The sequence below is a fragment of the Bos mutus genome, chromosome 29 (assembly GCF_027580195.1).
Source record: "Bos mutus isolate GX-2022 chromosome 29, NWIPB_WYAK_1.1, whole genome shotgun sequence".
Classification (NCBI taxonomy): domain Eukaryota; kingdom Metazoa; phylum Chordata; class Mammalia; order Artiodactyla; family Bovidae; genus Bos; species Bos mutus.
Genome location: NC_091645.1, coordinates 5120557 through 5143238, shown reverse-complemented (window position 1 = coordinate 5143238; position 22682 = coordinate 5120557). Strand labels below are relative to the sequence as shown.

General features: G+C 37.4%; 1 protein-coding gene across 1 annotated transcript in view; it reads left to right on the top strand.

Annotated features, from left to right (window-relative positions):
- The window catches only part of FOLH1 (folate hydrolase 1), a 73084-nt gene that overhangs the window by 16232 nt on the left and 34170 nt on the right, over positions 1–22682 (top strand). The window contains exons 5-7 of the mRNA XM_070365070.1: positions 10418–10543; positions 11780–11966; positions 16175–16268. Coding sequence (XP_070221171.1) covers positions 10418–10543; positions 11780–11966; positions 16175–16268 — 407 coding nt within the window. The remainder of the gene's footprint in view (positions 1–10417; positions 10544–11779; positions 11967–16174; positions 16269–22682) is intronic.

Genomic DNA, 22682 nt, shown 5'->3' with positions numbered 1-22682 from the left:
ACACATTACCATCATGGGTCCATGTAAGATTCCTAATTTAATTTCTTTCCTTTCATCTTTTATCCTTATTTTCAATCTCATTCCTTATCTCCACATCCCCTATACCCTGCCATCATCTGTAATGTATTTATACTTTTAGGAATGTATATATTCTTATAAAAACATGGGCTTATTAGTGATTGGTATATTTTGAATATATGCAAATAATATATCTTAGGTCTTGGTCTATGACTATTTTCAATTAGCTATTTTTTAAAAATCTATTTTATGTCAGAATGGTTCATTACTTTTTACTCTTGCAGAGTACCCCATGTTATGTGCACACCACATGTAGCTTATCCATTCTCTTAGTGGCAAACATGTGGTTTGCCTCTAAATCTGAATTACCACAAACAGTGTTGGAGAGCTTGTGCTCATACATGTCCCTGTGTGGGCTTGCAAGGGTTTCTCTGTGTACAGTAAACCAGTAGTGGGATTGCCGGTTTGTAAGAAATGCTACATTTCACAGTGTTCAGACTGCAGCCGTTTATCGCTCTTTGCAACACTATATATGAGCGTTCCTTTTCCCTCACATTTTCATCAACAATTGAGGTTATATAACTTTCTAAATTTTGCCTGTCTAATTGTGTTGTTTTGTTAGTTTGGGGTTCTCAAGGCAAGAATACTGAAGTGGTTTGCCATTTCCTTCTCCAGTGGCCCACGTTTTGTCAGAACTGTCCACCATGACCCATTCATCTTGGGTGGCCCTACATGGCATGGCTCATAGTTTCATTGAGTTAGACAAGGCTATTATCCATGTGATTAGTTTGGTTAGTTTTCTGTGATTCTGTGAACAAAGCTAGTGGAGGTGATGGAATTCCAGTTGAGCTATTTCAAATCCTAAAAGATGATGCTGTTAAAGTGCTGGACTCAATTGCCAGCAGATTTGGAAAACTCAGCAGTGGCCACAGGACTGGAAAAGGTCAGTTTTCATTCCAATCACAAAGAAAGGCAATGCCAAAGAATGTTCAAACTACTGCACAATTGCACTCATCTCACACGCTAGTAAAGTAATGCTCAAAATTCTCCAAGCCAGGCATCAATAGTACGTGAACTGAGAACTTCCAGATGTTCAAAATGGGTTTAGAAAAGGCAGAGGAACCAGAGATCAAGTTGCCAAAATCTGTTGGGTCATAGAAAAAGCAAGAGAGTTCCAGAAAAACATCTATTTCTGCTTCATTGACTACACCAAAACCTTTGACTCTGTGGATCACAAAACACTGTGGAAAATTCTGAAAGACATGGAAATACCAGACCACCTTACCTGCCTCCTGAGAAATCTGTATGTAGGTCAAGAAGCAACACTTAGAACCGGACATGGAACAGTGGACTGGTTCCAAATCAGGAAAGGAGTTATGTCAAAGCTCTATATTGCCACCCTGCTTATTTAGCTTCTCTGCAGAGTACATCATGCGAAATGCTGGGCTGGATTAAGCACAAGCTGGAATCAAGATTGCTGGGAGAAACATCAATAACTTCAAATATGCAGATGACACCACCCTTATGGCAGAAAGTGAAGAGAAACTACAGAGCTCTTCATGAAGGTCAAAGAAGAGAGTGAAAAAGCTGGCTTCAAACTCAACTTTCGAAAAATGAAAAACTATTCTGTTTTTGTATTTGGTCCAGTTACTTCATGGCAAATAGATGGGGAAACAATGGAAACAGTGACAGACTTTATTTTCTTGGGCTCCAAAATCACTGCAAATGGTGACTGTAGCTATGAAATTAAAAAACGTTTGCTCCTTGGAAGAAAAGCTATGACAAACCTAGACAGCATGTTAAAAAGCAGAGATGTCACTTTTCCGACAGAGGTCCGTATAGTCAAAGCTATGGTTTTTCCAGTAGTCATGTATGGATGTGAGAGTTGGACCAAAAAGAAAGCTGAGCACCAAAGAATTGATGCTTTCAAACTGTGATGCTGGAGAAGAGGACCCTTGAGAGTCCCTTGAACACTAAGGAGATCAAAACAGTTAATCCTAAAGGAAGTCAATCCTGAATATTAATTGGAAGGACTGATGCTGAAGCTGAAACTCCCATACTTTGGCCACCTAATGTGAAGAACTGACTCATTGGAAAAGACCCCGATGCTGGGAAAGATTGAGGGCAGGAGGAGAAGGGGACAACAGAGGATGAGATGGTTGAATGACATCACTGACTCGGTGGACATGAGTTTGAGCAAGCTCCAGGAGTTGGTGATAGAAGGGGAAGCCTGGTGTGCTGCAGTCCTTTGGGTCACAAAATGTTAGGCACGACTGAGCAACTTAACTGAACTGGATTGTGTTACTGTTGTTTTAATTTATTTTGATTCACATTTTTGATTAAAAATGAGATCATAGATATCTAAGCATACTTATTTGTTAGCTATTCTTTTTTTTTTTTTTATGCTGTGAAATGATTACCAGCCATCTTTTCCTGTTGAATTTCTGGCCATTTTCTTACTAACTTCAGTGGTTTCTTAAATATTTTAGTTATTCATCCCATATTGGTTTAAATATTGCAAACATCTTCTAATTTTATTCATATTTGTTCATGTTGTCTATAATGCTTTTTACTGAAGAGAATTCTTTTATTGTGACATTATCCAGTGTTCTCTTTATATTTTCACACTTTGGGTCTTTCTTAATTTCCTCATTCTTTATTTACAGTGATACAGTCAGAATATCCCCAAAATACTAATAGCTCTTTATTTAAAAATAGCCATGATATTACCAATTAAATATAAGGACAAATGATATGTAATAGCAGAAAATATAACAAATATGTAGTTTAAAATAGCCCTCAAATATAAAATGAATTGTAAAAATTATTAAATGAGTGTGACTGGTTGAAGAACAGTGAAATTTTTTGAGCAGTGACAATATTATGTATGAAGAAGATCATGTTTCTGGCTGGGAAGACAGAGTTTTATAAGATAAGCGCTCAGTTTGTAGGTTTACTCTATAACCAGTGAAAATTCCCCAGTTAGTTTTGTACATTGTTTTTTGTTTCTTTTTGTTTTTTCATTTGTTTTCTTCTAGTTTTCAGTTGAGTTCAGTCGCTCAGTCATGTCCAACTCTTTGCGACCCCATGAATTGCAGCACGCCAGGCCTCCCTGTCCATCACCAATTCCTGGAGTTCACCCAAACTCATGTCCATCGAGTAGGTGATGCCATCCAGCTATCTCATCCTCTGTCATCCCCTTCTCCTCCTGCCCCAATCCCTCCCAGCATCAGGGTCTTTTCCAATGAGTAAAGTCTTCACATGAGGTGGCCAAAGTACTGGAGTTTCAGCTTTAGCATCATTCCTTCCAAAGAACACCCAGGACTATCTCCTTTAGAATGGACTGGCTGGATCTCCTTGCAGTCCAAGGGACTCTCAAGAGTCTTCTCCAACACCACAGTTCAAAAGCATTAATTCTTCGGCGCTCAGCTTTCTTCACAGTCCAACTCTCACATCCATACGTGACCACTGGAAAAACCATAGCCTTGACTAGACGGACCTTTGTTGGCAAAATAATGTCTCTGCTTTTGAATATGCCACCTAGGTTGGTCGTAACTTTCCTTCCAAGGAGTAGGCGTCTTTTAATTTCATGGCTGCAGTCACCATCTGCAGTGATTTTGGATCCCAAAAATAAAGTCTGACACTGTTTCCACTGTTTCCCCATCTATTTCCTGTGAAGTGATGGGACCAGATGCCATAATCTTAGTTTTCTGAATGTTCTAGTTTTACTGAGATATAATTGGTATCTCAATAAGACTATAAGTTTGGGGCTTCCCTTGTGGCTCAGTAGTGAAAAATTTGCCTGCAATGCAGAAGACATGGGCTCGATCCCTGTATCAGGAAGATCCCCTGCAGAAGGAAGTGGCAACCCACTCCAGTATTCTTGCCTGGAGAATCCTATGGACAGAGGAGCCTGGCGGGCTACACTCCACAGGGTGACAAGAGTCAGACACGACTCAGCAACTAAACAGAATAACTGTACGAGCTTAAGATATACAACATAATGATTTGACTTTACATACATCATGACAAAATTATGACAATAAATTTAGTGATAAAGATACAAAGAAATATAAAAAAAATTTTTTTCTTGTGACTAAAACTCTTAGGATTTACTCTCTTGATAACTTTCCTATATAAGATACAGCAGAATTAATTTTATTTACCGTGTTGTGCATTTCAAGTCTAGTACTTACTTATCTTTTAACTGGAAGTTTATACACGTGGACTGCCTTTCTCCAGTACCCACTACCCCTCACCCTCCATCTCTGGTAACCACAGATCTGATCTCTATGCATTTGTTTTTGAAGTACAGTTGACCCATAACACTCTATTAGTTTCAGTTATGCAACATGATTCATTATTTTTATATATTTCAAAATGATCACCACAATGAGTCTAGTTACCATCTGTCACTACACAAAGATATGATGTATTAATAGTTACTGATTATAGTCTCCAGATAGTACATTTCATACCTGTTTCTTTATCTTGTACCTGGAAGTTTATACTTCTCAATCTCCCTCACGTATTTCTCTCATCCTTTCACTCCCTCCCCGTTGGCAACTACCAGCTTGCCCTCTGTATCTATGACTGTCACTGTTTTCTTTGTTTATTCATGTGTTTTTTAGATTCCACATGTACGTCAAGTCATCAGGTATTTGTCTTTCTTATTCTGACTTATTTCACTCGGGTGAATACCCTCTAGGTCCATCTGTGTTGATGCAAATGAAACGATTTCATTCTTCTTATGGCTGAGTAATACTGCATTGTAGATTATATTATATTTTCCACATCTTCTTTATCTATCTTCTTTGATGGGAGTTTAAGTTGCTTCCATTTCTTGACTGTTATAAATGATGATGCAGTGAACATAGGGTTGCATGTGTCTTTTTGAATTGGTGTTTTTGTTTTCTGATAAATATCAGGATTGGATATGCCCCAAGAGTGGAATTCCTGCATTGTATGGCAGTTCTATTTTTAATTTTGGAGGGAACCACCATGCTGTTTTCCATAGCGACTGCCCATGCCAGTGTGTGTGTGTGCTCAGTTGTGGCCAACTCTTGGCAGCCCTATGGACTATAACCCGCCAAGCTTCTTTGTCCATGGGATTTTCCAGGCAAGAATACTGGAGAGGGTTGGTTGCCATTTCCTCCTCCAAGGGATCTTCCTGACCCAGGGATCTTTTCTTGCATTTCCTGCAGTGGCAGGCAGATTCTTTACCATGGAGCCACCTGGGAAGCCCAGCAACTGTGCCAGAGTGTTCCCTTTTCTCTGCATCCTCACCATCACGTTATTTGTTGTCATTTTGGTGATAGCCATTCTGATAGATGTAAGGTGATATCTCACTGTGTTTTTTTCTTTTTTTGGCTGTGCCTCACAACATGTGGGATCTTAGCTCCCCCCTGACCAGGGACCACACCTGTGCCCCTTCAATGGGACCATAGAGTGTTAACCACTGGACTGCTTGCGAACTTAGGTCCCTCGTTGTGGTTTTAGTTTTCATTTCCCTGATGGTTAATGATGTTAAACATTTTTTCATGTGCCTGTTGGCTATCTGTATGTCTTCTTTGGAAAAATTACTATTCCATTTTCTGCCCATTTTTTCAATTGGATTGTTTGTTTGTTTATATTCTTTGTATATTTTGGATATTAGCTTCTTATCAGATGTATCATTTGCAAATACATTTCCCATTCAGTAGACAGCCTTTTAGTTATATTGAGAGTTAGTTCCCTTTGTTGTGCAAAACTTTTTTAGTTTGAGGTCGTCCCATTTGTTTACTTTTGCTGTTGTTTCCCTTGCCTGAGGAGACCTATCCAAAAAAATATATTGCTAAGACAGATGTCAAAGAGTGGGCTACCTATGTTTTCTTCTAGATGTTTTATGGTTTCAGGTCTTACATTTAACTCTTTAATCTGTTTTGAATTTATTTTTTTTAATGGTATGAGAAAGTGGTCCAGTTTGATTCTTTGAAATGCAACTGTCCAGTTATGACAGAATTATTTTACTCATAAGAAAATTATATTATAGAGATGATTAACTCATTTCTTTCAAGTAGATTTAAACTTTCTATATTAATGCAAGGCTGGAAAATACATAGGATTCTCCAAGGGATTCTCCAAGAACTTGTGTATGTTCAAATACTAAATTGATTTGCTGGCTGGTGTGTTTCTTTGGATTACCTATAACCCAGGCAGAGAAGTGTTAGTTTTGATTTTTAATTATGTGTTCTTAGGATGTTTCACCATGAGCGTCTATGGATCTTGGGTAGCTCAGCTGGTAAAGAATCTGCTGCAATGCAGTAGACCCTGGTTTGATTCCTGGATGAGAAGTTGCCCTGGAGAAGGGACAGGCTACCCACTCCAGTATTCTTGCCTGGAGAATCTCTATGGACAGAGGATCCTGGTCTTAACTAAGTGACTAAGCACACACCGTCTGTGGATCTACATCTGAATCCTCTGAAAGTGAAAGTGGCTCAGTGTGTCTGACTCTTTGCGACCCCATGGTCTATACAGTCCATGGAATTCTCCAGGCCAGAATACTGGGGAGGGTAGCCTTTCTCTTCTCCATGGGGTCTTCCCAACCCACGGATCAAACCCAGGTCTCCCACATTGCAAGGGGATTCTTTACCAGCTGACCCACAAGGGAAGCTCAAGAATATGGGAATGGGTAGCCTATCCCTTCTCCAGAGGATCTTCCCAAACCAGGAATTGAACTGGGGACTCCTGCATTGCAGGCATGTTCTTTACCAACTGAGCTATCAGGGAAGTTTTGCTTTAGGTTATTTATATTAGCAATTCAACAATGTCTGTAATTATAGTTTAATTCAGTGTTTCTTGAACTTAGCTTGTATCACAATAATCTAGAGGGCTTATAAAACACAGATTCTGATTCACACCCCCTAAATTTCACTAGATCTTGGGTGAAGCCTGAGAGTTTGTTTTTGGTAAGGTCCTAGATGGTATTGACTCTGGGTTCAGGAACCATGCTTTGAAAACCATTGATCTTATGTCCCAGTTCTGTCTCTATTAACAAGAACAGGAAGATGGAAGCTTGAAAGAAATGGAAAATTCTAACAGTGCAACATTGTTAATTATTTCCAGTTATAGAACAATTGTGCAGTGTAAATTTTACAAGAAGGTCATTGTCTGAAAACAAAGATTTTTTCTAACTAGCAATGACAGCTTGCATTTGTGAAGTGCCAAGAGGACCTGTCTGCCTACACTTGTTTTCATTTTCAAAGTTTTCTATCATTTTCAAACTAATTTCTTCTCCTGTCCCTTCTCCATCCCAATTTGTTCTGTGAGATGTGCAGATTAAAAGGTAGCTACAATTTACAGGCATTTAAAGAAGTAGTCAGTTTTCCCAAAGTTGGTGATATTATATATGAATAAATTTCAAGTAGAACATTTATGCTAAACAGAATTCACTGGAACCAAATTGGTTAATGGCTGTGTATTCACAGTTGGAATAAAAGTGTGCTCTAGAGAAGGCTAATGATTATAAACCAGACATACAGTGCTATCATCAATAGTTTGTTGATCTTGCATCGATCTTGGGAAGAAAAATAATAGCTAAAAGTAATCCTTTTCCTGAAGCAAAGATTCAAGTGTCACTTTCTCAATAAGCTTTCTTCATTTTTTTTTTTTTGGAAATTGCACACAACTGAATACAAGGTCTGTTTGCTTACTATATTTAAACTTAAATTTTTTTTCTCTATAGAACTCATCACTTTTTAATATTGTATACAATTTGCTTTTACCAGGACTTCCCTGGTGGCTCAGACGGTAAAGCGTCTGTCTACAATGTAGGAGACCCGGGTTCAATCCCTGGGTTGGGAAGATCCCTTGGAGAAGGAAATGGCAATCCACTCCAGTACTATTGCCTGGAAAATCCCATGGATAGAGGAGCCTGGTAGGCCCCAGTCCATGGGGTTGCAAAGAGTCAGACACGACTGAGCAACTTCACTTTCACAATTTGCTTATTACTTTTATGATTTATTGTCTCTGCCTTCCACATGAACAAAAGTTTCTTCAAAGACAGGGATTCTCTGTATCTGCAGTCCCTAGAATGATATGTCTTCAACATATTTGTAGAAGGAATCCGAGAGTCAGCTTGGAAACAACCTTATTGCAATACATTATAAATTTGTTGTGCATGTGTTATGAGACATAGTCAAAGAGGAAAACAATAACCAAAATAAAATGATGGGATACTAGAAATAGTGTCAGACAAGGATAGGATATTAGAAATAGTGTAGGATGGGGACTTCAAACACTAAGGTATGTAAAGACTTTCCAAAGGCAGATATAGGATCATTTAAAATAAAACAATCACATTATTTGTTTCTCAGTGGATTCTTCATGGAATTGAGAACTAGCCTGTGGTAAGGCTCTGCTGGTCCCCTGTTTCCACCTCCCTGATTTACAATTATTTATTTCTTATTTTATGAATGAGAGACATCACTCATCCATCCTGAAACATATCTCTGAGTTGTAAAAAAAAAAAAAAAATCTCTAGACCTCCAAACAAAGAGATGCTAGTGAAAGATTCTAATAGCTAGGTGACAGAAATTTGTCAAGTCAAATGGTTTATAGTTGAACAAAATTAAAGATGAGTCTAATTGAGTTTCCAGCTAAAACCATTAGAATTAACTTGGATAACAGATCAGTGTGAGATTTAGGGGTTGTAACTTGGAAAGAGTTAAAATAATTCAGGGAAAATTCCATAACAACTTTTTTTTCATTCATATCCTAAAATTTCTCAAAACATGTCTAACAATGAGAAATGTGAATGGAACTGATAGTCCTGACTTATTCTGGAAATAATTTTTTCATCCATAGATCTATGACCAAATGTTTTAACATCCCATAGCACTGAAAGTTGTATTTCAAGCAAAATTTTATGCTTAGGCATTGTTTATGAAAGTTTGTAATGATGCTTAGACTCACTTTGATACTGCTAATAATTATAATAGTAAGTCACATGAAGAATTTTCCTAACATGTACAGCTTGTCATAGGAAATAAATATTTTTAAACACTATACACATGATTCTTAATCAAGGCAGGTTTGGCAGTGATTAAGATTTACAAGCATTATCCAGATTTCTAGGCAGCAGAAACTGAAATGGAATTTGCCATGCTAGATGTTAATTAAGGAGTGTTCTCTTGGGATCAATATCTGTGGCAGGGAGGGGAAGGAAGCTGGAACAAACAGAGGGAGAAATTGCAGTTCAATGCCAGTTCAAGGACAGCCTCAACTGACCCAATGGGCTGCTCTGGAGTCAGAATAGCCCTTCAGAATGCCCTGGGCTGGACAAAGATGACCAGATCTTTCTGTTCCCACATGGATCAGTCATTGACCATGTGTATCCTGGAAGGACATGACCTCGAGCAGAGTGGCTGTGTGTAGCTGGTCTTGAGCAAGGGCTGACAGAGAGCCCTCTGATGGCCTGCAGAGAGCCTTCCTTCTCTGGAGCAAGGGCATCTTCAATGAGGAGGAATCTAGGCAGGACACCCTGGTGTCACCTTAGTATATACTAAGATGCTTTAGGCAAGGGGGAAAATACATGTTCAAGGAGAAAACTTGATAAAATTCTGACTGAAGAGTGTGGCTTTACAATGTTGTTGAATGATGTTGAATAATAAATCATTATAGTATTTAAATTCTTTTGGATATAAATAAAAGAGGTAAAATTGCTTCTGAAAATGTTAATATTTGTAATGTGCTGGAAATTGTATTCTTTATGGCAACTTAAAGATATGACAAACAATTTCAGATGTGAACCTAAAAATAAAGGAGAGATACATTGCTTCTCAAAATTAATTTAAGGAGTAGGTAAGCAAAAAAAAAAAAAAAAAAAGTGTGTGAAGAACACTGATCTAATCTAGCAGGCCATTTTACAAATGATAATGTTGAGACTTAGAGATTTCCTTGTGATCATTATAATGATATGAAGCCAAATTTGTAAAGTAGTGGCATTACCTGACCATTATTTCTTACCTGGTTGTGTGAAGATGCATTGTGAATATACTTCAAAGAGAATAAAGCTCTCATGAAGGGCTTTTTAACCTAGGGAACCTCGTCCCTCCAAATTGCATAGACAGTGTATTTGTTTATGTACATTTTCCTGGGGAATGCTTTTCTATAGTTTTATAGTCACTACAGAGGAGATCTTGACATAAACAAAACTTAATATTTAATTAATAAGTCTCTACCCAGCTAATTGCCTTCTCAATTCAAGTTCATTTCTCCCCTGAATCTCTTATCAGAGGCTTTTTTGACCCTCTTACATACTCTTGCTTCTTTCCTCTTTCAAAAACGCGAAACAGTCTTCATGCCGAGAAACCTCTTTTATGAAATCTTTCTTGTACTAAGTCATCTATGTTCTCAACAGGGTGACCTGGTGTATGTTAACTATGCACGAACTGAAGACTTCTTTAAACTGGAGCGGGACATGAAAATCAATTGCTCTGGGAAGATTCTGATTGCCAGATATGGGAAAATTTTCAGAGGAAATAAGGTAAAAAAAACACAACTCTTTGTTTTTCTTTTCAGTAAAAATAAAAAGTTATATTGTATCTTGGGCTTTCCTGATGGCTGAGACAGTAAAGAATCTGCCTGCAATGCAGGAGACCTGGGTTCAATCCCAGGCTCCGGAAGACCCCCTGGAGAAGGGAATGGCTACTCACTCCAGTGTTCTTGCCTGGGGAATCCCACGGACAGAGGAGCCTGGTGGTCTGCAGTCCATAGGGTCGCAGAGAGTCAGACATGACTGAGAGACTAACGCTTTCTGTTTTTCATATTGTATCTTACATGGGTAGAACCACATCCTTAAAATTTTTTGATGACCATGATTTTCCCATACTCTTTACCATTCCTGCCTAATAGGGAGGGTACATGTGCTAGTTTATAGGCAGGTTTTAACCTGGGTCGTTGGAATTTGGCCTCTGTAGAAGTTCAAGGAGAACATTGCAGGTTTTTCCATATCTACACATTGTCCCTGTAGTCTATGAAGTAGCGTGCATTGGATTTGTTGTTAGTCTTTAGTATCTTTAAATATTACCTTTGAAAATATTTACTAAATTAAATTTTGGTGTTAATTCTTTGTTAGAGGTAATGAGACAAGCCAACCTATGCACAGCAGTTTTGAAAGTTACCAACACTTGATTTGGGGCTTCCCAGGTAGTATAGTGATAAAGATTGTGCCTGCCAGTGCAGGAGATGCCAGAGATAGGGGTTCGATCGCTGGGTCGGGAAGATCCCTTGGAGTAGGAAATGCAGCCCACTCCAGTATTCTTACCTGAGAAGTCCCATGGACAGAGGTGCCTGGTGGGTACAGACCATAGGGTCACAAGGAATCAGATACAACTGAGGGACTGAGCACATAGAGTACTTGATTTTTTTTTTTTCCCTTTTGTGGGAAATTAATTTAAAAAAATATTCTCTTTCAACCATAGAAGAAATGGGAATCTAGTCTGTGAAATCTACTTGTTTATTGTGCTTCTAGACTAGAGGAAGGAAATAGTAGGTACCTGTTACCACTGGTATGTACATTTTAAAAAATCTGCTCCAAGGGCTAATCCAGCCCTGGAAACTAGGTTTCAGAGCTTGCATAAGAAAAAGACAAAACCAGTTCTGTGAGATGTCCTTTGTTGTAAGCATAAGGATTAAAAATAAGGACTGAAGATAAGTTTTAGTTACTTATTTAAATGTAATTTCAAATAACCAACCTAAAATAAGAAAGACTGTTTTCCAGGTTAAAAATGCCCAGCTAGCTGGGGCCAGAGGGATCATTTTGTACTCAGATCCTGCTGATTACTTTGCTCCTGGGGTGGAGGCATATCCGGATGGTTGGAATCTTCCTGGAGGTGGTGTTCAGCGTGGAAATATCTTAAATCTTAATGGTGCAGGGGACCCTCTCACACCTGGCTACCCGGCAAATGGTGAGTGATCAGGCTTCAATCATCACAGAGACTTTTAACATTTTGAAGTGATTTTATCAAAAGATTCCCTTTGACAAAAGGATAAAGTATGTCATTTTCTTACTGTCTTTGCATCTAAGAATAAATTAAAGGGTTTTGAAGTCGGAAAATTATTGGTTTGGGTCCCTTATCCCTTGTTTGGAACCATTGCATCTGGTAGGTTTTGAAATGCAGACATTTTCAAATATTTAAAAGTAAGATGGTACATATACCTTACTGCATAACATTCACATAGGCTGGGACAAAATGTGGGAAGCAAGCATGTAAATATTTTACAGTAAAATGTATGAATAATCATTTTAAGCAGAGGGTACATAAATAATATAAATAGCCTCAGGTCTGCTCAAGTCAGATCTTGCTGCCAAATTAGTTTATATCAGATCATGTTTTGTTGCCAAGTATTAATAAATGCCCTCTCCCAATTAATGGATTTTGCAGTTTTTTAAAATTTCTAATTGTAGATAAGGGACAGTAAAACAAACTCTATAAATCCCTGAAATGGCATATTTTGAATACAGAGTCTGGAAAATGCTTATTGTGTCATTACTGTGTAAAGACAATAGTGATCACTTTCAAGGAGTGTTTCCAAAATTCTAGCTTTTAAATGCATTAACGACCCTATAAGCTTTGTTGTGTTATTATCTCTACTTGACAGATGGGGAATGTGAAACCAGAAAGAAGTAAACAGTCTGCCTTGTTCATTGCACCATTAAGTGAGGAGTGGGGATTCAAATTCAGATTATCTGGCTCCAGAGTCCATGTATTTGTCTCATGCTGAAATGCCCTGCTGTATAATTATTAACAAGAGAACTTGGAGCATATTTTTAATGTACTCAGCTATTTGATAACATTTACAAAAATCTGTCATCATTTAGTTTGTGTGGTTTAAAATTAATAAAGGTTTATAACTTGGATAAAGTAGGTTACCAAAGTATTGGTGGTATTTCCATATTTATTTTTCATCTTGGATCCTTCTATCTAATTGTAGACTCCTTTAAAGCTTATGTATTTGGCTTTGTAAGTTTTTAAACATAGTACATTGTCATAGGTTTTTTTAAGCAATACGTATTATCCTGTGATAAAATCATGTGTCTACCTGAACTTTACTAACTTAGCCTTTTTATTCCCAAGTTTTGAAAAATGCAACTTCTCCTAAGCTCTGTTTGTTATAAAAAGCTAAAATTATGAACATAAAATAAAATCAACTGGAATATTTCTGTTTACTATGCTCAGATTTAAAAGATGACATTGTAGAAATTCCCTTTTGTGTCCTTTCTTATTTTTCTTTTAATTTCACTCTTTATTATGGGATAGTTCTGACACAAAAAATTAGAGATAATGAATACCATTTTGTCAATGTTATTTTGTCTATTCATTGCCCTTTTTTGATTATTGCTCTAAATTAAAAAAATCCCATGTAATGTATTATTATGTCATTTTGCCATAGAAAGACTAGCTTTTACAATCACCTACATCAAAAGAATTCCAGAAAAACATTTACCTCTGCTTCATTGACTACACTAAAACCTTTGACTATGTGTATCACAACAAACTGTGGAAAATTCTGAAGGAGATAGGAATACCAGACCACGTTACCTTTCTCCTGAGAAACCTGTATACAGGTCAAGAAGCAACATTTGGAACCAGACATGGAATAACAGACTGGTTCCAAATCGGGAAAGGAGTACATCAAGATTGTATGTTGTCACCTTGCTTATTTAACTTATACGCAGAGTACATCATGTGAAATGCCAGACTAGATGAAGCACAAGTTGGAATCAAAATTTCCAGGAGAAATATCAATAACCTCAGGTATACAGATGACACCACCCTAGTAGCAGAAAGCAAAGAGGAACTAAAAAGTTTTTTGATGAAGGCGAAAGAGGAGAGTGACACAGCTGACTTAAAAACTCAACATTCCGAACACTAAGATCATGGCATCTGGTCCCATCCCTTCATGGCAAATAGATGGAAACAGAGGCAGATTTTACTTTCTTGGGCTCCAAAATCACTGCAGATGGTGACTGCAGCCATGAAATTAAGAGATGCTTGCTCCTTGGAAGAAAAGCTATGACCAACCTAGACAGCATATTCAAAAGCAGAGATATTACTTTGCCAACTAAGGTCTGTCTAGTTAAAGCTCTGGTTTTTCCACTAGTCATGAATGGATGTGAGAGTTGGACAGTAAAGAAGGCTGAGTGCGGAAGAATTAATGCTTTTGAACTTTAGTGTTGGAGAAGACTCTTGAGAGTCTCTTGGACTGCAAGGAAGTCAAACCAGTCAATCCTAAAGGAAATAACTTGGAATATTCATTGGAAGGACTGATGCTAGAGCTGAAGTTCCAATATGTTGGCCATTTCATGTGAAGAGCCAACTCATTGGAAAAGACTCTGATGCTGGGAAAGATTAAAGGCAGGAGGAGAAGGGGATGACAGAGGACAAGATGGTTGGATGGCATCACTGACTCAATGGACATGAGTTTGAGCAAGCTCTGGGAGATGGTGAAGGAAAGGGAAACCTGGCATGCTGCAGTCCACGGGGTCGCAAAGAGTTGGACACGATTGAGCAGCTGAACATTAACAATAAATTTCTTGTGATTTGAAATTTTGGAGAAAAAAATGGAAAAATAGCTTTTATTTTTCTTAAATCTGGAGAAATGACAGGATGTGTGTTTTTATTTTGAGGTAGAGTTTACATGTAATAACATGCAAAGATCTTAAGCGTTAATTCACTAAATTAAAAAAGTTGTATGTATCTGTGTCACTCAAAATAAGATATAGGACATTTCTGTGACTTCAGAAAGTTCTCTGGTGCCCATTTTTGGTCAGTTTTTACCATAGCCCCACCCCTAGAAGCGGCCATTTTCTGATATCTTTTGTCATTCATTAGCTTGGTTTTGAGCTTCATATAAATTGAATCAGATTCTATCTGTTCTTTTGTGTGTTGACAGAAAATCAAGTAACAGTCAAGCTAAGAAGAAAGGAAAGATAATGTTATTTATGCCAAACTGAGGAGTATAACCCAGGGAACAGATTCTCAGAAGCTCTGAGAACTGTTCCACTGGTTGGGAGTTAGAGATGCAATTTTATATGTTTTTGAGAAAAGAATTTATGCATCATACTGACAGATTAGATTTGTACATTAAGTTGAAAGATATTTTGATCTAGTAATGCATGAATAGAATAAGCCTTTGGTCAATACTATTCCATGTATGGTATGAAAGAGAAATATTAACCTTAAAATGTCAATACTGACATCATAAGAAAGGATTCATTTTTCTCAGAGGTTGGTATTATTCTACTTTGAGGAGGTCTGGTTAATGTACTATGCAGATGCACATTTCACACTTGCAAAGACTGCCACAAACAGAGCATGTTATCCTTTTTCCTTCTCAGTTTAATTGTCTTGTCATAGAAAAATCTGTGATTTTTTTCCTCATCATTTGTTTTGCTGCATTCACTCAGTATAACAAGTAGAGATTAGTCATGTTATTGTGTGTATTGATAGTTCCTTCCCTTTAATTGCTGGGTAGAATTCTATTATGGGACTCCTTTATAAATTGCTTATTCATTCTCCTGTTTGTGAACAGCAGGATGGTTCCCAGTATTGGCTACCCAGATTCAGCTGCTATGAGCAGTCTTGTGCAGGTCTTTCTGTGAACATGTTTCTGTCTTTCCTGGGTAAATACTAGGAGCGTAGTTGTTGTGCCATAGCGTATAATTTTCTGCATAATATTAATTTTCAAAGAAGTTGTTTAAAGTGACTGTAAAGAGTATATACACTCTTAGAAGAAATGTATGAGAGTTTCAGTTGCAGCACATTTTTGTTAACATTTGAAGCTGTCTTTTTAACAGTTCTAGTATATGCAATTTAAAAGTGTGTTTAGTGTGATTTGGCTCAGCTGGTAAAGAATTCTGCAATGCAAGAGACCTGGGTTTGATTCTTGAGTTGGGAAGATGCCCTGGAGAAGGAAAAGGCTACCCACTCCAGTATCCTGGCCTGGAGAATTCCATGGACTGTATAGCCCCTGGGGTTGCAAAGAGTCAGGCATGACAGTGACTTTCACCTTATTATTATTGTAATTTTTTTGACTTTCACCTTAGTGTGATTTACAGAGAACATTTTGAAAGGGACTCCATTTTTATTAGAAATATGTTCAACTTTTTCAGAATATGCTTATAGACGTGAAATCGCAGAGGCTGTCGGTCTTCCAAACATTCCTGTTCATCCAATTGGATACTATGATGCACAGAAGCTCCTGGAGTAAGTTTGTAAGAAACAAGCAGATGGCTATTTGAGTAATTCTCTTTACAGACATTCTTCAGGTGTCATGTTTTTGTCTTCATTATTCCATACCAAAGTTCTCTGTGGTGGGTGGAATATACAATTTTAGCACTGTTTTATACAACAGTGATTCTAATCCGGGATTTGCTTTAAATACTGATAATAAAGTGAAATACCACCATGAAAGTGAGTCTTTCCAGATCATCAACTTCAGGGATTGTAACAATCATTTGATCCACTGTGCTTTTTTTCTTTTTTAGTTTTTTAAAAAACTAATTTATTTTAATTGGAGGTTAATAACAATATTGTAGAGGTTTTTGCCATACATTGACATGGATCAGCCACGAGTGTACATGTGTTCCCCATCCTGAACCCCCCTCCCCCGTCCCTCCCCATCCCATCCCTCTGGGTTGTCCCAGTGCACCAGCCCTGAGCACCCTCACTTAGGCATCGAACCTGGACTGGTAATCCAGTTTTGAAACATGATAATATACATGTTTCAATGCTATTCTCTCAAATCATCCCACCCTCACCTTCTCCCACAGAGTCCAAAAGTCTGTTCTTTATATCTGTGTCTCTTGTGCTGTCTGGCATATAGGGTTATCATTACTATATTTCTAAATTCCAGATATATGCATTAATATACTGTATTGGTGGGTTTCTTTATGACTTACTTCACTCTGTATAATAGGCTCCACTTTCATCCACTCATTAGTATTGACTCAAATGCATTCTTTTTAATGGCTGAGTAATAGTCCATTGTGTATATGTACCACAGCTTTCTTATCCATTCACCTGCTGATGGGCATCTAGGTTGCTTCCATGTCCTGGCTATTGTAAATAGCGCTGCAGTGAACATTGGGTTACATGTGTCTCTTTCAATTCTGGTTTCCTTGGTGTGTATGCCCAGCAGTGGGATTGCTGGGTCTTCCGGAAGTTCTGTTTCCAGGTTTTTAAGGAATCTCCACACTGTTCTCCATAGTGGCTGTACTAGTTTGCATTCCCACCAATAGTGTAAGAGGGTTCCCTTTTCTCCGCACCCACTCCAGCATTTATTGTTTGTAGACTTTTTGATAGCAGCCATTCTGACTGGCATGAAATGGTACCTCATTGTGGTTTTGATTTGCATTTCTCTGATATTGAGTGATGTTGAGCATCTTTTCATGCGTTTGTTAGCCATCTGTATGTCTTCTTTGGAGAAATGTATGTTTATTTCTATGGCCCATTTTTTTATTGGGTCCTTTATTTTCCTGGTATTGAGCTGCATGAGCTGCATGAGCTACATGTATATTTTTGACATTCTTTGTCAGTTGTTTCATTTGCTATTATATTCTCCCATTCTGAAGGCTGTCTTTTCACCTTGCTTATAGTTTCCTTCATTGTGCAAAAGCTTTTAAGTTTAATTAGGTCCCATTTTTTTATTTTTGCTTTTATTTCCATTACTCTGGGAGATGGGTCATAGAGGATCTTGCTGTGATTTATGTCGGAGAGTGTTTTGCTTATGTTTTCCTCTAGGAGTTTTATTTTTTCTGGTCATATATTTAGATCTTTAATCCATTTTGAGTTTATTTTTGTGTATGGTGTTAGAAAGTGTTCTGGTTTCATTCTTTTACAAGTGGTTGACCAGTTTTCCCAGCACCACTTGTTAAACAGATTGTCTTTTCTCCATTGTATATGTTTGCCTCCTTTGTCAAAGATAAGGTGTCCATAGGGCATGGATTTACCTCTGGGCTTTCTGTTTTGTTCCATTGATCTATATTTCTGTCTTTGTGCCAGTACCATACCATCTTGATGACTGTGGCTTTGTAGTAGAGCCCGAAGTCAGGCAGGTTGATTCCTCCAGTTCCATTCTTCTTTCTCAAGATTCTTTGGCTATTTGAGGTTTTTTGTATTTCCATACAATTTGTGAAATTATTTGTTCTAGTTCTGTGAAAAAATACCATTGATACCTTGATAGGGATTGCATTGAATCTATAGATTGCTTTGGGTAGTATACTCATTTTCACTATATTGATTCTTCAGATACATGAACATGGTACATTTCTCCATCCATATGTGTCATCTTTGATTTCTTTCATCAATGTTTTATGGTTTTCTATATATAGGTCTTTTGTTTCTTTAGGTAAATTTATTCTTAAGTATTTTATTCTTTTCGTCACAATAGTGAATGGGATTGTTTCCTTAATTTCTCTTTATGTCTTCTCATTGTTAGTGTATAGGAATGCAAGGGATTTGTGTGTATTAATTTTATTTCCTGCAACTTTACTATATTCATTGATTAGCTCTAGTAATTTTCTGCTAGTATCTTTAGGGTTTTCTATGTAGGAGACTTGTCATCTGCAAATAGTGAGAGTTTTATTTCTTCTTTTCCAATCTGGATTCCTTTTATTTCTTTTTCTTCTCTAATTGCTATGGGTAAAACTTCCAAAACTGTGTTAAATAGTAATGGTGAGAGTGGGCACCCTTGTCTTGTTCCTGATTTTAGGGGAAATGCTTTCAAGTTTTCACCACTGAGGATAATATTTGCTGTGTGTTTATCATATATGGCTTCTATTATGTTGAGGTAAGTTCCTTCTATGCCTGCTTTTTGGGGAGTTTCTATCATAAATGGATGTTGAATTTTGTCAAAGGCTTTCTCCATGTAGGTTGAGATAATCATATGGTTTTTATCTTTCAATTTGCTATGTGGTGTATCACATTGATTGGTTTGTGAATAGTGAAGAATTCTTGCTTCCCTGGGATAAAGCTCACTTGGTCATGATGTATGATCTTTTTAATATGTTGTTGAATTCTGTTTGCTAGAATTTTGTTAAGCGTTTTTGCATCTATGTTTATCAGTGATATTGCTCTGTAGTTTTTTTTTTTGTGGCATCTTTGTCTGGTTTTGGTATTAGAGTGATGGTGGCCTCATAGAATGAATTTGGGAGTTTACCTTCCTCTGCAATTTTCTGGAAGAGTTTGAGTAGGATAGGTTTTAGCTCTTCTTTAAATTTCGTTAGAATTCGCCTGCGAAGCCATCTGGTCCTGGGCTTTTGTTTGTTAGAAGATTTTTGATTTCTGTGCTTGTGATGGGTCTGTTAAGATTTTATGTTTCTTCCTGATTCAGTTTTGGATAGTTATACTTTTCTAAGAATTTGTCCATTTCTTCCAAGTTGTCCATTTTATTGGCATATAGTTGTTGATAGTAGTCTCTTATGAGCCTTTGTATTTCTGTGTTGTCTGTTGTGATCTCTCCATTTTTATTTCTAATTTTGTTGATTTGATTCTTCTCCCTTTGTTTCTTGATGAGTCTGGCTAATGGTTTGTCTATTTTATTTATCTTCTCAAAGAACCAGCTTTTAGTTTTGTTGATTTTTGCTATAGTCCCCTTTGTTTCTTTCTCACTTATTTTTGCTGTGATTTTTATGATTTCTTTCCTTCTACTAACTTTGGGGTTCTTCATTTCTTCTTTTTCTGCTTGTTTTAGGTGTAGAGTCAGGGCATTTATTTTTCTCTTTTTTCTTTAGGTAAGCTTGTATTGCTATGAACCTTCCCCTTAGCACTGCTTTTACTGAATCCCATAGGTTTTGGGTTGTTGTGTTTTCATTTTCACTTGTTTCCATGAATATTTTGATTTCCTTTTTGATTTCTTCTGTGATTTGTTGGTTATTCAGAAGTGTGTTGTTTAGCCTCCATATGTTTGTATTGTTAATAGTTTTTTTCCTGTAGTTGACATCTAATCTTACTGCATTATGATCAGAAAACATGCTTGAAATGCTTTCAATTTTTTGGAATTTACCAAGGCTAGATTTATGGCCCAGAATGTGATCTATCCTGGATAATGTTCCATGTGCACTTGACAAAATGGTGAAATTCATTGTTTTGGGGTGAAATGTCCTATAGATACCAATTAGGTCTAACTAGTCCATTGTATCATTTAAAGCTTGTGTTTCCTTTCTAATTTTCTGTTTGGTTGATCTATCCATAGGTCTAAGTGGGGTATTAAAGTCTCCCACTATTATTGTGTTACTATTAATTTCTCTTTTCATACTTGTTAGCATTTGCTTTCAGTATTGAGGTGCTTCTATGTTGGGTGCATATATATTTATAATTGTTATATCTTCTTCTTGGATTGATCCTTTGATCATTATGTAGTGTCCTTCTTTGTTGCTTTTCATGGTCTTTATTTCAAAGTCTATTTTATCTGATATGAATATTGCTGCTCCTGCTTTCTTTTGGTCTCCATTTGTGTGAAATATTTCTTCCGCCCTTCACTTTCAGTCTGCATGTGTCCCTTGGTTTGAGGTGGGTCTCTTGTAGTTAGCATATATAGGGGTCTTGCTTTGTATACATTCAGCCAGTCTTTGTCTTTTGGTTGAGGCATTCAACCTATTTACATTTAAGGTAATTATTGATAAGTATGATCCCATTGCCATCTACTTTGTTGTTTTGGGTTCAATTTTATAAAACTTTTCTTTGTTTCCTGTCTAGAGAAGATCCTTTAGCCTTTGTTGAAGAGCTGGTTTGGTGGTGCTGAATTCTCTTAGCTTTTGCTTGTCTGTAAAGCTTTTAATTTCTCCATCATATCTGAATGAGATCCTTGCTGGGTATAGTAATCTAGATTGTAGTTTTTTCTCTTTCATCACTTTAAATATGTCCTGCCATTCCCTTCTGGGCTGAAGAGTTTCTATTGAAAGATCAGCTATTATCCTTATGGGGATCCCCTTGTGTGTTATTTATTGCTTTTCCTTTGCTGCTTTTAATATTTGCTCTTTGTGTTTGATCTTCATTAGTTTGACTGTTATGTGTCTTGGGGGGTTTCACCTTGGATTTATCCTGTTTGGGACTCTCTGGGTTTTTTTGGATTTGGGCGGCTATTTCCTTCCACACTTTAGGGAAGTTTTCAACTATTATCTCAAGTATTTTCTCATACCCTTTCTTTTTGTCCCATCTGGGACACCTATGACTCGAATGTTGGAGCATTTAACATTGTCCCAGAGGTCTCTGAGGTTGTCCTCATTTATTTTAATTCTTTTTTTCTTTTTCCCTCTCTGCTTCATTTATTTCCACTGTTCTATCTTCCACCTCACTTATCCTATCTTCTGCCTCGGTTATTCTGGTTCTGTCCAGAGTCCTTTTGATTTCAGCTATTACCTTATTTGTTATTGATTAACTCTTCTTTATTTCTTCTAGGTCCTTGTTAAACATTTCTTGCATCTTCTCAATCCTTGTCTCTAGTCTATTTATCTGTAACTCCATTTTGTTTTCAAGATTTTGGATCATCTTTACTATCACTGTTCTGAATTCTTTTTCAGGTAGACTTCCTATCTCCTCTTTTGTTTGGTGGGCATTTATCATGTTCCTTTACCTGCTGAATATTTCTCTGCCTTTTCATTTTGTTTGGATTGCTGTGTTTGGGGTGCCCTTACTGTAGGCTGGAATTCATGGTTCCTGTTTATTGTGGAGCCTGCTCCCTGTGGGTGGGTTGGACTAGTGGCTTGTCAGGGTTTCGTGGTTTGGGGAGTTTGCACCTGTGTTCTGGTGGGTGGAGCTGAATCTCTTCTGTCTGATGTGCAATGAAGTGTACAGTAATGAGATTTAGGATGTCTGTGCGTTTGACATGGCTTTGGGCAGCCTGTCTTTTAATGCTCAGGGCTTTTAATGCTTCGCTGGAGAATTAGTGTGGTATGTTTTGCACCGGAACTTTGGCATTTGGGTGGAGCTTGGTTTCTGTGTAGGTATGGAGACTTTTGGGTGAGCTCTTGTCTATTAATGTTCCCTGGAATCAGGAGTTCTCTGATGTTCTCAAGTTTTGGAGTTAAGCCTCTTGCCTCTGACTTTCATTCTTTCTCTTACAGTAGCCTCAAGACTTCTCCATCCATACAGCACAGATGATAAAACATCTAGGTTAGTGGTGAAACAATTCTCCACAGTGAAGGACACCCCAGAGAGGTTCACAGAGTTACATGGAGAAAAGAAGAGGGAAGAGGGAAATAGAGGTGACCAGGAGGAGAAGAGGGGAAGTCAAAAGGTGAGAGAGCAGTCTAGCCAGTAATCAGTTCCCTAAGTGCTGTCCACAGTCTGGAATACCCAGAGAGATTCACAGAGTTAAGTAGAGAAGAGAAGGGGGAGGGAGGAGATAGAGGTGACCTGGGGGAGAGTCAAAAGGGGAGAGGGCAATCAAGGCAGTAATAACATCCCTAATTAAAAATCGATACTGGAGATTAGATTCTTAAAGGTACAAAATTGATAACAAATACCAAAAAGCAAAGATTAAAAATCTAGAGTAGAGGTTAGACTCTCAAACATACAATATAAAAAACACAAAGCAAAATCAATCACAAAATTAAAAAAGCATATATATACGAAATTTGCTTTAAAAGTAGGTTCTTCTGTTTGCAAGGTAATAGTAGG